Source organism: Rhinolophus sinicus, chromosome 11 (assembly GCF_057876585.1).
Source record: "Rhinolophus sinicus isolate RSI-liver-muscle chromosome 11, RSI-T2T, whole genome shotgun sequence".
Lineage (NCBI taxonomy): Eukaryota > Metazoa > Chordata > Mammalia > Chiroptera > Rhinolophidae > Rhinolophus > Rhinolophus sinicus.
Window position 1 is genome coordinate 21,352,228 of NC_142511.1, and position 16,058 is coordinate 21,368,285.

The following is a 16,058-nucleotide window of genomic DNA, read 5'->3' on the forward strand; positions in this document are numbered from 1 at the left end:
ATTATACTTTGAAATGCTTTGCTCTATTGGTGTTTGTTAAATGAACATTTATATCCCCCATGACTAAAAAAAAACCCAGGAAATCATAATTTTCACACTTCCCCTTGCTTCCTCCCTTGCCCTCACCATTCACACATCCACACTTTTCTTCCTTCAGAATGATACAGAACTTGATCTGCACAGAAATGCAAGGCTCCAACCTCCCAACTCAGTTTTATCTTGGTTCTTACTCACCACTCTCACAGGTTGGTAATGGCGTCGGCCCCCACGTTTTGTTTGCTTGGCACCAAACGGACTTGTTTCCTTTCATGGTGAAGTTGGTATGACAGGTAAATGTCACAGAATCACCATGTCTGTATGGTGGCTTAGCTCTTTTATCTTTGTATCCCCCTGGTACTATGGGCTCAGGGCAAATGGCATTTTTGTTGTAATATTCACATATAGGAGCAGCTTTGTCCCAGATTCCATTCACTTGGTCATTACTTATACAAAAAAGATGTCTGTCTCCAATTTGGCGGAAGCCATATGAACAGGTGTACCTTACCACAGTTTTAAGAGGTATGGGGCCAGAAAAATAACCATTCCAGCCATTTTTGATAGGAGGAGGAGGGTCACAAGTAATCCCTGAAAAGTAGAAAAAGAAATATGTGGTCATGCTGATTATAACAACAAAAAGATTCAAATTTAGATTAAGCATCCAAATACAAGTCACGTCAGTTTTCAGAAACAGACTAAAATTTTTATAATTTGTTTCTTACTCATAGTCCCTGCTTATTCCCAAGCTCCTAAATTCTTACCTTTTTCTTCATTTTCAGCAAACAAATCAATAAAGGATTTATAAGCACTATCTTGACCCAATAGTGACAATGAAACAATTTATTCAATAGTTCTGAATCTAATAAATTTAAATAAGGAAACAAAAGACAAACAGCACATGAAAATAATTGTTAATGACAAGCTAATCACATGTGAGGAGGTAACGTGGATTAGTGAAACAGGGTTCAGTAGATCTGGTTTAAAATCCTCACTGTCATTCAATAGCTGTGTGACCTAAGGCAAGTCTTACCCTCCCTAAGCTCAGTTTCCTAGGTTGTCGTATAAATCAAGCTACTTCATAGGCTGTAATGAGAATCCAACGAGAGAAAACTACCTGAAAGGGGCAAGTACAAAACCTGGAACATACAAATTATTCAATACCTGTTTGAAACCCCCATCTGGGGCTACAAGTGGTGAAAGTACTTCTGTCCTGCTGCTAAAGATACTGCAGTCTCACTATAGTCATTTGTCATCCTTTTATGCTGGACCCCTTTGAAAAAGCCATAGGAAGTGATTAGAGGTTTGGAATAATAACCTCACATCCTTTATTTACTTGATCGCATGTACATGAAGGATATTAGTTGTTTATAGCTGTGTTGGTATATGCACATCTTTCCTGAATGAGTCTCAGAGTAAAGGGAAAATTGCCAACCTCCAGAACTTCCGGTTGATTTCCATTTAGCTCCAAGAGGGCTCATCAGTAGAGGAAATGACATACAGAAGGCATGGCCAAACCGTTTCAGCACATCAGTGCTACTCAGTTTCAGTAGGGATAACTTTATCTTACTACAAATACAATACAATACAATACAACATGTAGTCAACTGAATAAAATTAGTTTGAGTCTGCATTCTAGGACATACAGAAGAGTACACATATGGATAAGATGTTATAATTGACAAATGCAAGAGAGCACACCAAAAATCAAGAGGCATGATCCATACTTAACTATTTTTGCTTTCTACTCACTTTCACAGACAGGAATCTTATTATTCCAGAGCACTCGCATTCCCTCTGCGACACATTGACTAGAAGATTTGCCGTTTAACCGGTACCTTAAATAATAAGGGGCAGCAAATGTCACCAGAACAAACCAATTCTCACTTGCATGGAATTAATCACTTCTCTCAAATATACGGCATTAATGAGCTCTATTTTTAAACATTTCTGGCTTAAGAACAAAGTCCAAGAATATGAATTATCTCAGTTATGTGATGACTTCAGACCAGGTAATAGCACAGTGAAAAGAAAATCCTAATGATTATATTCTTTAAAAAAAAATTCTCCTTTTTCTCTTTGGCATCCAAATGTCAAGATTCTCTTGACCATTTAGAAGGAAAAAGCTCAGTTCCTAATGAAGAAATATCAAAGACCCAGTCCCCTAATCTCACTGCAAAGAGCCCATCTTACTGAACCCCCATCATCTATTCATTTGCCATAACAGGAGCCTTAACTTCTGACACCAAACTTTGTTTTTCCAAATGATGAATGGCCAATTCCCAGCTTTGGCTGGCCATGCACCATACATAGACTTGGATAAAACCAATAGGATTTGCTTAATCAGAGAATTCTTAGTAATAAAGGTAAAGAAAAAGAGGGGGGAAATCAGAGAGAGGAAAATAATTTGCTATCTTTAGAGATTACATTTTGCAATGCTTAGTTATGACTCACAGGTCTCAATTCTGGGCCTGTCACCTCACACTCACCCCTCATCACAAATAAATGAAACCTCTGCCCCAAGCTGGAGACTAGGAGGAGCCACCATACGGCCGTTGAGAAGTTCGTTTGCAATGGCATCACATGATTTCACTAGGAAAAAAGAGACAAAGCTAGCCTGTGAAGAGTCAGGAAACAGTTGAGTTTCCTTAAGATGGAATAAAGTGTTAGGCACCTTCACATTTGGGTGCTCTATGGCTCCAGGTTCCCAAGGATGTACACTGCATAGAGTCAGCTCCAATGAGAGTGTAGCCAGGCTCACAGCTGTAGGACACTTCCTGTCCAGTTGAAAAGAATTCTTTATCCATTTTGTTATAATTACCATGGTGGATATGTGGAGGTGGGAGACACCCTGAGAAAAGAGCAGGACCAGAGGCCTTTTATTTCCGAAATAAGAACTTTCTTCTGTACAACCTAAGCCAACATGGTGTTGGCAGGTGTGGGATGAAGGTGAACCTAAGCCAACATGGTGTTGGCAGGTGTGGGATCACATCATCTCTCCCAAGTGTAAAGCAGACAGTCCTTTGATGAGGTGGAGTGGGGCTAACGTGCATTACTTTTTTTAGATGTGATAAACCATGCAACTATCTGTTTCCCTATCTTGATCTGTGCTAGAAAACATTACATCCATTCATCACTTTCTACTTCATTTAACTAAATGACCTCAGATGTCCTCTATAATATTGTAGCCAAGGGAATCAAACTTTTGTAATGCATTTTTTACCATCAAAAATCTATGTCTTTTTCCTGCTTCCCAACTCAGGTTAATGAAGATACTGAGCCTTGAGGAAGGGGCTCCCAACGTTGCCAAGTTTTTGTAAGTCAGAAATTTCTCAATAAGAGTAGGGGAGAAAGAGAGACAAGGGGAAGAGACTCAACCTTAATTCACCTTATTCCATAAAGTCTACATTTTTCAGTATGAGAATGTAGAATGTTTATAGTATTTTGAATCAAATTCTGACATCAGCCAATTTCCTCCACTGGCATGGCCAATAGGATTGAGAGTTTATATTGTTCTCGTTTAACTAAAACCTAATCAGATGTATGTTTTGGAAAAATCTCTGATCACTGGCTCTGATACTATCCTTTTATTTGTTATTTTTTGTAGCGTCTTCTCATTTTCCTCCATTAATGTAGATCTAGCACTGTCCCAGTATATAGTAAATCTCCTACCTCTTCAACATTTAGACATTAGTTTTAAAGTTTACTTTCAAAGTCTTTAACCAGGATACCCAACCACGTTTACGATCTTTCTCCTCCTCTTCTCATAGCCATCATGTATCTCTTCCTCCAAAAGTCTCATTTTATTTCTAGGTCCCCAAATTTTCAGCCCAACTCACCCTTGAAGCACTTCGGCAGTGGAGGATTCCATGTACTGTTTGGTTGGCACCATACTATATTGTTTCCTTTCATGGTAAAGCCAGGCTTACACTTGAACATCACAGTATCATTTAAAGAAAAATAATGTTTAAATCCAGATTCCATAATTCCATTTTCAACTTCTGGAATTGGGCATTTGACTAGATTAATGCACTGAGGGGAAGGGCTGCTCCAGATGCCAACTCGATTGTCTTTGCTGGTACAGTATATTGACTTCTCACCCACGAGGTCATACAGCTTTTTCCCATTGGGTCCAGTGTGGCACTGATAAGTCACCACCATTCCATAGTAAAAGTCGCTACTGCTGCTGTGAAAGTACCCATTGATGATGGGTGGGGGTGACTCACAAGGTATAGCTTTTTGAGGGTTAGGCAGGAAAAGAGAGAAGACATTTAAATGTTATAACTTCTGGGAATTTTGTCTTCAGTCTTTCAAACCAAACTCTAATTCAGTCTACCATTAACCCATATTGTTGAAATAGTGTATCTTTATCTCTAAGATGGCTCTAGATAGGAAGTAGCAAGGTAGAAAGGTACATGAAACTTCTCTGATGAAAACTCAAAAAAATATGATCTGGTTACTAGTTCCCATCCCCAGAATATAAATAAACTGTTGTAGGAGGCACCTAGGGTGACCTACATTTTGCGCGGAATGAAGTTGGCAAAGTGCAATCTCATGGCATATTTTAGATTTAAGCACTATTCACTATGAAATAACTTATCATCAAAGGAGAGTAATCAAAGGAAAGTGTGGTGGGATTGCGGGGAGGGGAGTGGATTAGAAGAAGAATATACAAACCACAGCTCTGTGCCCAGAACTTCCCAAACCAAGTGTAACCTTCCTGAGTTACTCATTTTGATGTGTAGATGTGGGGAGTTGCATGTCCACATTTGTGCTTCTGAAAGATAATTTGTGCAGTAGGAGATGTGTATAGAAGATGTGCTGGGCCAGTGGAGACCAGAGTTAGAAAGGTGAATTAGAAGGGGCTAAGAGGAATTATATAGGGTGCAATAAAGAGATCGTTTTACTCACATTCACAAAAAGGCATGTCCTTATCCCAGATTACAGTGTTGCCTGAGATAATACATGTAGCAGATGAGTCACCAATGAGTCGGTATCTAAAGACAAAGAGATGAGTGATCATCTCCCAGCTAGATGTACATTTTAGGAATTCTTAGTTTTTTGTCCACTGAAAGAATGGCAAAGAATGGAATATCATGTATTATGCGTAGTGGTAATAGACTAAAGAATCATATAAAAAATTCAACAGTCTAAACCCAAATTAAATTGGCTCTCCTGGAGATATAAAATTGGAAGAAGAGTAGCCCAAGCTTCTTTCTCTTCTAGGAATCCTCTCTAGTTCGTAATCTCTAGAGCAATTCAGGAAGGTGATTCTCGTTTGCTTATCTATTTTTAAGGATAAGTGGAAATTAGTCAGATCTCTTTTGGAAGAGTAGGTTCTTGTTGAAACTACTATTCTAATACCCATGTACATGGGAGATGTTTCCTGCCAACTCACCCTTCATCACAAGAATATGTAACTGTTGACCCAAACACGACACCTGAGGGCATGAGGACAGAGCCATGGAGGAGTTCTCCAGGACTCACACATGATTTACCTACAAGGAAAAACAAACAAAACGGGATTTGGGATTGGGATTTGGGGTAACGTTTGTGTTTTATATTAAACCCCAAGTTAACTGGACAACTGGACTTGTTGACTATCCTATTTATGCTTATTCAAAAAAATTTTCGACATTTACAAAACTTCTATCTTCCAAAGGATCAGTCAACTCCATAACAGTATTTGTTTAAAGTTTATAGTCTATATTTCTGAGTGTGCATGCAAACATTTGTGGTCATCCATAATTTATAATCTCTATTTCCCCTTTTTATATTTTGTTATTTGAGGACAGCATCTATAAAGTGGCTTAAAAAAATAAAGTCACTGTCATCATTTCCTTTCTACAACTCATTCCTTACCCCCTGACCGTCATTCAATTAGTCACCAAATTTCAGTGACTGAATTCCAGAAATCTCTCTCCAGACCAACTACTTTACCACTGCTGTACTCTCTCATTGGATCATTAACAAAACTCACCTTCCTAACTCTGGTCCCCATTCACCCTGTACATCTTCTGTGCACATCTACCACTGCACTGCACACATTATCTTTCAGAAGCACAAGTGTGGACGTGCAACTCCCCCATTTAAAAACATATGACTTTCCATTGTTGATTGGGGAAATAAATGCATGGCCTGTCACAAGTAAGCTTCAAACCACTAAATCAACTACCATTCCTCACCATGTACCTTAGCCTCCAACCACACTGAATTTTTCTTTTTCCAAAGACATCGTGTTCTTTCTTACCTCTATGCTTGTGCCTATGCTGTTTCCTTTGCCTGTAATGCCTCGATTTCCCTAATTCTCCTAGATAGCATTTATTACTTACTTCTCTATGATCTCATAGAACTTTATTGCTATGAATAAATGAAAGTATATCATAGTACAGTATTTGTTTAAAAGTTAGTTTTTACAATTAATATAGGAGTTCCTCAAAGGAAGGGACCAGCAGGTTTTTATGGTTCTTCCCAGCCCCGTCATTTAGCCTAAAGCTTCATACCTAGTAGTTACTCAACAATATCTCTTGAGTTAAATAGGGTAGAAATAAAGTGAAACTAATATTCTTTGTATACTAACTTCTAACCTCACTCTAACACGGTACAGAGAGCATAGAGCAAGGTCATAGAGATTATAGAAAACCAGGGCTGGCCAGCTGTGATGATTTAACCTCTGATGATTTAACCTCAATACCCAATGCCCTTAGGAGTAAAAGAAAACATGGAGGACCCAGGAAATCCTCCCCCTCCCCGCCTAATTTGAGATGAGTTACTAATTCGCTGGTCTTTTTCTTGAAAAATAACAGGTTAGCCCATAGAGATACATTAATAGACCCAAAGATGCCTTTACTACAGATTACTCACGTTTACAGTATTCCTTAGCATCTGACCACTTCGAGGTCTCTAGGCACATGGTAAAGAATGACTTCTTGCTATACCCAGGAAGGCATTCATATTCCCAAGATGTCCCAACAGCAAACTCAGACTGATCACTCTGAATTTTAGGCTTAGCAAAATCATACACTGGCAGGAGCTTACACTGACCTAGAGACAAAGACCACAGGAATATCAAAAGTAAGAGAGGCTAAAACTTGTACTCTGCTTCTGTTTTGCCATCAATTACCATGTAACTTGCAGTATGGGTGCATATACAGAGAAATAAGCCCAGAAGTTCAGATCCTTTAGGATAGATTTCAGAGGAAGAGCTGGAAAAAATCATTTTTCATCAAAGTCCATAAAGACCCTGGAGTTGTTCCATCTTCTTACAACCTCATAAATAAAAAGTAAAACCTTATAAAAACTTTTCTGGATGCCACAGGAAACTAAAGTATATCAGGGACCTTATAAGCTCAGCACGTGTATGATCTAAAATTACTTTAATGAATTAATATTACTATCTTAGTCATTAAAGTTTTAGACTATAGCAATAAGAAAATATGCTTATTTATTATTCTTCGTTATTGTATTCCATTAACCTAGTAGTGTAATATGCCTCCTGAGAGAACTTAGTAAATACGTTCTGATGGGTACTAGATAAAACGAACTAATTATTTAAAGACAGTTCCCAGTGACTTCAAATAATAATAATATTATTCTTATTAATAATGAAACAAATCTTATCCTAGGAGATGGATAAGAAACTGTAACACCCAGATACTTGAAGATATACCCAGGAAAGTCATTTTTCTAGGTAGAAAAGAGAGCTCAAGTTTTAACTCCAGAATGGCAATGTATGTGAATATCAAATTTATAAATCTTTTTTTCACATAAGTATGAAACAGGAACAGGTGAAAGTCAAAGAACTCACATGGTCTAACTGACACAGGTAAATACAGAGCTCCCAAGGTTGTAGCCAGATCCAGCCTTTCTGTCACCCAACACAGCTGTTGGAGAAGTCATATAGACTGGCTCTAAGAATAGCCATCATGGTTTGGGACCCAGATCTCATTATAGATACCCTACTTCTTACCTAAACTCCTTTGATTTCCTCCATTAATTCCTAGAAATGTCTCCAAGTGCATACCTGTTCAGAACAGCAAGACTGTATAGGGAGAGTTAGGGTTTGACTTCAGTGAAGACCAATTCATGACGCTGATATTCCTTGTGCCAATTCACCTTAAGCAAGGGATTTAACCTGCAAATATCCAGTGTGAATAAAGACAATGCTAAATGATTCTCCAGAAGCCGGAAAACCACTTTAAATACTCAAGAATTAATCAGCAGCAGTGGACTAAGATGGAACCAAGATCTTGAAGCAGCAAAAGCAGGAAGGTACTTTGTAATATGACCTTCTGAGCTGAAAGGAAGTGAAAAATCACACTTTTTGGATGAGAAATAATGGGAAATTCTTTTTTTTTTAAAATAATGGGAAATTCTAATCCCCAATAAGGAGACTTGGGGCCTCCCTCTTCTTTGAGGGATGCTAGCTGTAATTAGGATTCAAATTGCTAAAATCCCAAATCACAAGATGGAATTTCCAGCAATCATGTTCTCTGCCATATCAAAAAAGGGAAGGTTAATGAATGAATCATTAAATAATATGAAATTTCTTAAGTGTTACTGCATCCTCTTCACATCTTTCTAAGATCAGGACTAAAAATCCAGAGTAGATCATGACTAGGCCTAAAATAGAAGACAGAGGCAAGATATGTACATATAGATCCCCCAAACCCTGTTAAAAACTAACTAGGCCAAGCAGCTTTTAGAGAACAGTCACATTTAGCTCTTCATTTAGCTTTACCTTGAATGAATGAAGAACAAATATATAGTATAATAAAAATAAAACTGAAAGTTAGGTCAGAAAGCAGTTAGGAGGAGAAATTATTATTAAGAATGAGAACTGTTATAATCAAATGCCTTAACACTGTGATTCCTGGCCATTTGATCATTTTTGAATGACGGTCATGTGTATTAACCAAGGTACTGTCTTAAGCACAGAAGATGCATCAGTGAGCATTAGAGACAAGGTTCCCACCCTCATGAAATTTATATTTCAAGAGACGGAGATAGATCATAAATAAATACCAATAAATAAATAGATGGTATGTAAAGGACATAAATAGTGATGTGTCAAATGTGATGCACCAGAAGGAAGAGGGGACAAGATGGCGTACCACTTCCTTATGACGGGTAAGGAAGACTTTTGAAGAGGAGACATTGAATTTTGATGGAAGGATAAGAAGGAGCCAGCCAGTCAAAGCACTGGACAAAAGCATTTTAGGCAGAGGCCTAACATCAGATACGTTTCGCTATGCTTTAAGGAAAGATAGAAGGCAAATGTGTGTGGAATGCAGTGGTCAAAACAGAGTGGGATGACCTCAAGTTAAGAAAGCTCAACAGTCAGGTAGCTGCGTATTATCCTGAGTGGAAGTCATTGGAAGGTTCAAGCAGGAGAATCACACAGCTGACTTACTTTTTAAAAAGAACAGTCTGGCAACTGGGTGGAGAATGGACTGGAATTTTAGTTTCAGAAGCAGAGAATGCAGTCTAGAGGCTACTGTAGTAGTTCAGACACACACAAAAATGAGGCTTGGGCCACCACAGTGGACAGTGAGAAGTGGTTGAATTTGGAATATATTTTAGAAGTACAACTGGCTTTTTGTTACATTAGATGTGGGGCTGAGGAGATGGGAGGATTCAGTAACTGCTTCTAGGCTTTTGACTGGAGCGACTTGGTAGATGGGAACACCAAGTGCTAAGAAGAGAAAACCTGGGAAAGGAACAGTTTTTTGTTTTTGGGGTGTGTGTGTGTGTGTTGTACGGTGTTGTAGGAACAGGATTCGTTCCACTTTAGACTTGGTATCTTTAACACACTTACTGGGCCTCCAGATGGAGATGCCAGGTAAAGCAGTTGGATGTACAAATTGGCCACTCAGGAGATAGGTCAGGACTATAGATAATAAATATGAGGAATACATATAAGTAATACAAGTATTTAAAGCCATGAGGCTGGGCGAGATCTCTTAGGAAGGAGGCATTGAGGAAAACAGAATAGGCTCAATGTTGAGCCCCCAAACTCTCTAATATTTCGAGACAGGGCAAAAGGGACTTAGAGCAAACAGACAGGTACAGAAAAAAATAGATGATAAGAGTGTCCTGTCTTGGAAAATGAGAAAAACTGTTTCAAGAAGGTGGAAGTATTCAGCTTTTGCTGAAAGACTGAGAAAGATAAAGACAGAAAAGTGATCATTGTATTTGCCAGCATGAAGGTCAGTAGTGAGGATAGGGAGGAAAGAAGCCTGTCAGGCAGGAGTGAGTTAAGAAGATAAAGAAATGTGATGAGAAATAGTTGATGAGAAGTTTTGCTGAGAAGAGGATGAGAAGGACAGAAAAATGCAGTCCACTGGGTCTTGAGAAGTCCTCTTTCCCTAATGAAGGATCTTCTGGGGCACATTTTATCGGGATGATCTAACAAGTGATATAAATGCAGTGATGCAAGATGGAATATCTCCAGAAGTAAAGTCCTTGCATATGCAAGAGGGGATGGAATGTGATCAAGAATACAAAAAGAGGAGTTGACTTTTGTCATCAGAAAGGATACTTTTTCCATTGTTACAGGAGGAAAAGAAGATTCTTATTGAACTCCTAGTTGTATGCTTATGCCAGGATTCATTAGGCAATGAGACAGATGAAAGTCTTGCTCCCCTGGAACTTATATTCCAGTGAGGGATCAAACACAAACAAGTAAATAAACAAGAAGGTTTTGTATGATGATAGGTGCTCTTCGGAAAATAAAACATGGTTATGTGATAGAGGGTGACCTCAGGTCCAACTGCTTCAGATAAGAGAGAAGAGCCAAGTTAGAGTCGAGACCTGAATTTCCAAAAGGAGACAAGCAACGGATGAGCTGTAGGAAGAGCATTTCAACAGAGGGAACACCTGGTGCAAAGACTCAACAAATGTGAGCGTGTTCAATGACAAGAAAGCCAGTGGGGCTGCAGCAGAGGGAATGAGGGTGAGGAGGACAGAGAATTTCAGAGAGGCAGAGGCCTGTAGTCAAGGATTAGAGGCACAGATTTTGTTTTCGTCTCAATGTGATGGGAAGCCCTTAGTACATTTTAAGCTGGAGACAGAAAGGATCTGATCTTAGGTGGAAATAGATGATTAGAAAACAAGAAAATTCCTATTGGATGATTTTGGCAAGAGCAGAATTTAACAGTGCAGGAAATTTGAATCACTTTATACAAATAGACAAAAGGAAGAAGTGGGGAAATACTCTAAGTTGGAAATTTGCTTCCCGTATGACTATGCTCATAGCAGTATGCTCTATAGACACATGCTTCAGAATCTTCCAGAATGCTTGTCAAACTTCAGCTTCCTGGGCCACAGCCCAAACCTATGAATCTCTGGAGGGTGAGGTGGGAACCTGCACTTAAAAAGGCACCTGAAGAGTTTCTTAAGCATACTCAAGGGCAGGTACTAGCCAAGAGCCATGGGACAGTCTTTGGAGGGTATACAGTAGGAGCAAAATTCAGGAGGGGTCATGGGCAAAATATGAGCAAAGAACCATGGAATGACAGTCAGGAGAGATGATGGACAGTACATTCATGATAGGAAGCAATGGGGAATCGGAGGGCCATGCTTAGGTGAGATCTGATTACAAAGGGCTCGAAAAGCTGAAGACATTTGATTTTTTTTTTTTTTTTTTTTTTAAAACCCCACAGGTAATAGGAAGCCCTTTAAATTTTTTAGAGCAAGGGAGTGAAGTAATGAAAAAAATAGTTTTAAAATTTTGGCTTTCACCATTGGAAAGGGTAAAGACTGGTGTCGAGTGACCTGTGGGAGAGGAGGCTGTTACACAGGTGATCATAACACTTAGGTGTAAAATATTGGTGTGAGAATGAGGATACAAACAGAAGCACATTAGCTATAACAGTTGGCAAATAGGTAGAGCTGGTCTTTCATGTGTCTACAGTTAAGTGACCTAGAGGCTGGCCCTGCCCTGGTACCAGGAGGGGATGCTCTGGCATACTTGGAGGGGATGATGAATTGGCAGGGCTGGTGAAGAATTTGATTTTCAACTGATGATAGCCTCTCCGAAATTGAGAAATAGGAATTCAAGGCCTATGAGAAGTCAGGTCTGGAATTATGCGATGCAGAGGTGTTAGAGAAAGTTGTGAATGTGCATTTGTTCAAAAGGAGTTAATACATAGGAGAGAGAGAAAGATGAAGGTAATGGTTTAGGGAAATGTCCGATTAAGGGTCAGGAGAAAGTTCAGTGTCAGGAAGCAGACAAAATAAGTTGTAATAGAACCAATGTATGCAGTTTCCCTTAATCAGCTGGGGGTGGTTGAGCTTAAATGCTGGCTCCATAAAATCAAGCCCCTTCAGTCGGTCTTATTACTGACACGTAGTATTAACAACTAACATCTAACTCTCGTTTGCCAATTACATCTGCCATTCAGGGCAGCTCAGTAGGGTGGTAGGGAAGTTTATCACTAGCTTCATTTCACAAATGACTTGCCAAAAGTCACCCAGTTATTGAGGTCTGCATACAGCAACTTCTTAATGAACTAGGAATTCACTGCACCCTGGAAGTAATTAGAAAGTTATACCCATCTTAATACCAGGAGACGCTAATCATAGCAAATTACAATATTTCTTTAAAATTACCCCAATTTTGAGAAAAATGAGTTATAATAAACATCGAATGAGACCTTCTGAAGCCCTCACCATTACAGATGGTGAATAACACGAAGACAACTGTAATTTTAATTCACTTCTTAACTTTTCTAAATAACTCCAGGAGTTGGTCATTTAGGATCTCTTTTCCATGAGATATAAATCTCCCGCCTGGGAGCCAGACATTATTCTTAATCAGGGAAGACAGCGGGACGCTCTGCTGCTCTTACTGGCCAGGAACGACTTCAGAGGATGCAGAACTCCCGCGCCTAAGGGAACTTGCTGCAGACTTTCTGCACATCATGGGTAGGTTTTGGTTACGTGCCCATCATTAGCGCGGACAGACCTCTGGGGGCGAGAGCGAGGAGCACCTGGTGAGACCCAGGGGCGGAGAGCCCAGAAAGGACAGACCTAGCACGCCACCTGCCACACCGGGTAGGTCACACAGTGCCCCTCTGTGGTACAGCCTCCAGCTCTTGGTGGTCCCAGCCCGGCGAGGCGCAAGTCAGGGCATTCCAGACCGAGAGATCCCGGGGTTTCCCCCAAAGCAAGCGGGAGGAAGGCAAGCATCCGACACTGCCCCCACCTTCTCGCTTTTGACTGCGCTTTGTATCGCGGCACAGAGGCCATCCCTGCCCCACACGCGTCCCTACCGCCCTGCTCCCCCTGCTAGCTCACCGAGCACCCCTGGCGTGACGATAGCCAAGAAAACCCAGAGCAGGCTGGCGGTGCCCATGCCACAGCGGCAGCCCCACGGCGGTGCGCGTTCCGAGACCCGCGAGCCTCCGGCAGCTCCGGTAGGGCAGGGCTGGAGTAAGAGGCGGCGGCGAGCGCTGGGAGGTGGGCCCTTAAATAGTGGCTGGCACCACGTGCTAGCTTTGCGCGCACACCTTCAGGCCGTCTGGGGGCGGGACGCCCACGCGTGTAAGGGCGGCCCAGGCGGCGAAGGTGAGGTAGGCAGAAAAGACTCTGATCCAGTCGTTGGCTCAAACTCTAGCCCTCAGTGCAGTGGCTTTCCAACTTTTGACCATGCAACTCGGTGCATCCATTTGTGCCTCTCTGGAGAACTGAAACAAGTTTCACGGAATAGTAATCACCCTTACTATTCTACAATGAACTAGTCTGTCCTCTCCTCCCCTCCTCTCCCGTCCCCTCCCCTCCCCTCTCCTGTCCTCTTCCTTGGATCCACTAAATTCATTTCAAAAGCTATTAATGATTCCAACCCTCAGCTTGAAAGAACAGTTTACTTAGAAAGGAAACTTATGAACAGCAACAACTTCTGTTATTATGTCCTTTATATTTTGAAATAATTTCTATGGAAAAGTGGCAAAAATAGTACAAATAATTTATATATAAAATTATGTATATATATAACTTTATATATATAATTATATATATATAATTTATATATATAAATATATATAATCTCCAAATGTTAACATTTCACTGTTTTATCATTCTCTGTCTCTCTCACTTTGGGTGAATATATATATGGTATATATATATATATATATATATATATATATATATATATATATGGAGAGAGAGATACATACATATAATTATGTAATTATATAATTGTTACTTTAGAACTGTTTAATTATTTTGTGGGTATTTTCTAAAAACAAGAACATTGTCTTCCATAACTACAGTGCAGTGAGCAAAAACAGGAAATTAATATCGATACAATACTGTTATCTAAATGACAGACTGTACTCAAATTTCTCCAATCGTCTCAGTAATCTTCATTATAGCAAATACACACACACATACACACACACACTTTTTTTTTGCCTAGTCCAGGATGATTCTAAGATCACATATTGCATTTGATGTGTCTTTTTTTCTCAGTTAATCTGAAAAAGGTCTTCAGTTTTGTTGTTGTTGTTTGTTTGTTTTGGTCTCTTATGATCTTAATACGTTTGAAGAGAACACAGCAATTATTTTGGTACAATGACGTTTAAATTGGTTATCTATTGCATAGTGACAAATTATTCTAAACTTACTGATTTAAAGCGAGATAAACATTTATTACTTCACAGTTTCTGTGTCAGGAATTCAAGAGCAACTTAGCTAGGTGGTTCTGGCTTGAGATTTCTCACGAGGTCGCAGTCAAGAAATCAGCCAGAACTGCAGTCACTCTAAGGCTTGGCTGGGACTGGAAGGTCCATGTCTAAGATGACGCACTCACCTGGCTGTTAGCTAGAGGCATCATATCCGCACCATGTGGACCTCATCATAGGACTATTTGAGTGTCCTTGTGACATTGTAGCTTGGTTCTGGTTCTTCTCCCAGAGCAAGAGAGAAAGGCAGAAGCCTTGATGTCTTTTATAATCTATCCTCAGAAGTCACACTGTGTAATTCCCACATTATCCTATTGGATACTACGATGGTTAATTTTATGTGTCAATGTGACTGGGCTATAGGGTGCTCAGATATATAGTCAAACATTATTCTGAGTCTTTCAATAAAGATGTTTATGGATGAGATTAACATTTTTTGTAGTGGTAACTGATATTTTTTTTCAGTCTTTCCATTTTGTTTTTCCCCAGTTTTGTTGAGATATAATTGACATATAATATTGTATTAGTTTATGCAACATATTGATTTGATGTATGTATACATTGTGAAATGATCATCGTAGTAAGGTTAGTTAACTACCATCACCTACACAGTGATAATTTTTTTCTTAAGATCTATTCTCTTAGTAACTTTCAAATGTACGGTATAGTATTGTTAACTATAGTCACCATGCTATATATTACAGCTCCAAAACTTACTTACCTTGTAACAGGAAGTTTTGCCTTTTGACCACCTTCACCATTTTCTCCACTCCCTGCCCTCCACCTCTAGCATCCACTAACCTGGTCTCTGTTTCTATGAGTTTGGTTTTGTTAGATTCCATATATAAGTGAGATCATACAGTGTTTCACGGTCTGACTTGTTTCACTTAGCATAACGCTCTCAGTGTCTGTCTATGTTGTCACAAATGGCAAGATTTTATTCTTTTTAATAGCCAAATAATATTCCATTGTGTGTGTGTGTGTACGTGTATGTGTATCATAATTTCTTTATGCATTTATCCATCTCTTTGAGATAGTGATTTCTTTTCCTTTGGACATATACCCAGAAGTGGAATTGCTGGATTATATGATAGCTCTATTTTTATTTTTTTATTTGTTTTTTTGCGGTTGATATTTGCATACTAACATTTTTCAATTTTGAAAAACTTTCCATATTTTATCTACATTTTGAAGTGAATGTATGTCTCCTGCAGACAGAATATAGTTCTTGTTTATCGTGCATTCAGAAAACATGTGTATGTTGTTTGGACTGTTTAATCTGGTAAACATTTATTGTTATGTTTCATGTATTTGGATTTATGTCTTCAATTTTTATTTCTT

At 39.3% G+C, this 16,058-nt stretch overlaps 1 protein-coding gene across 8 annotated transcripts in view; it reads right to left on the reverse strand.

Annotated features, from left to right (window-relative positions):
* The window catches only part of CR2 (complement C3d receptor 2), a 34,090-nt gene extending 20,424 nt beyond the window's left edge, over positions 1 to 13,666 (reverse strand). Inside the window, exons 1-9 of one of the 8 annotated variants that reach the window (XM_088801693.1) lie at positions 13,333 to 13,666; positions 6,898 to 7,077; positions 5,432 to 5,531; positions 4,945 to 5,030; positions 3,873 to 4,268; positions 2,708 to 2,884; positions 2,523 to 2,625; positions 1,786 to 1,871; positions 235 to 624 (exon numbers count right to left, since the gene is read on the reverse strand). In XM_088801693.1, the coding sequence (XP_088657819.1) occupies positions 235 to 624; positions 1,786 to 1,871; positions 2,523 to 2,625; positions 2,708 to 2,884; positions 3,873 to 4,268; positions 4,945 to 5,030; positions 5,432 to 5,531; positions 6,898 to 7,077; positions 13,333 to 13,390 (1,576 nt within the window). In that variant the 5' untranslated portion in view covers positions 13,391 to 13,666. The remainder of the gene's footprint in view (positions 1 to 234; positions 625 to 1,785; positions 1,872 to 2,522; positions 2,626 to 2,707; positions 2,885 to 3,872; positions 4,269 to 4,944; positions 5,031 to 5,431; positions 5,532 to 6,897; positions 7,078 to 13,332) is intronic. The other 7 variants (XM_074321975.2, XM_074321974.2, XM_074321977.2 and 4 more) reach the window with 7 other exon arrangements.
* Between the last annotated feature and the right edge of the window lie 2,392 nt (positions 13,667 to 16,058).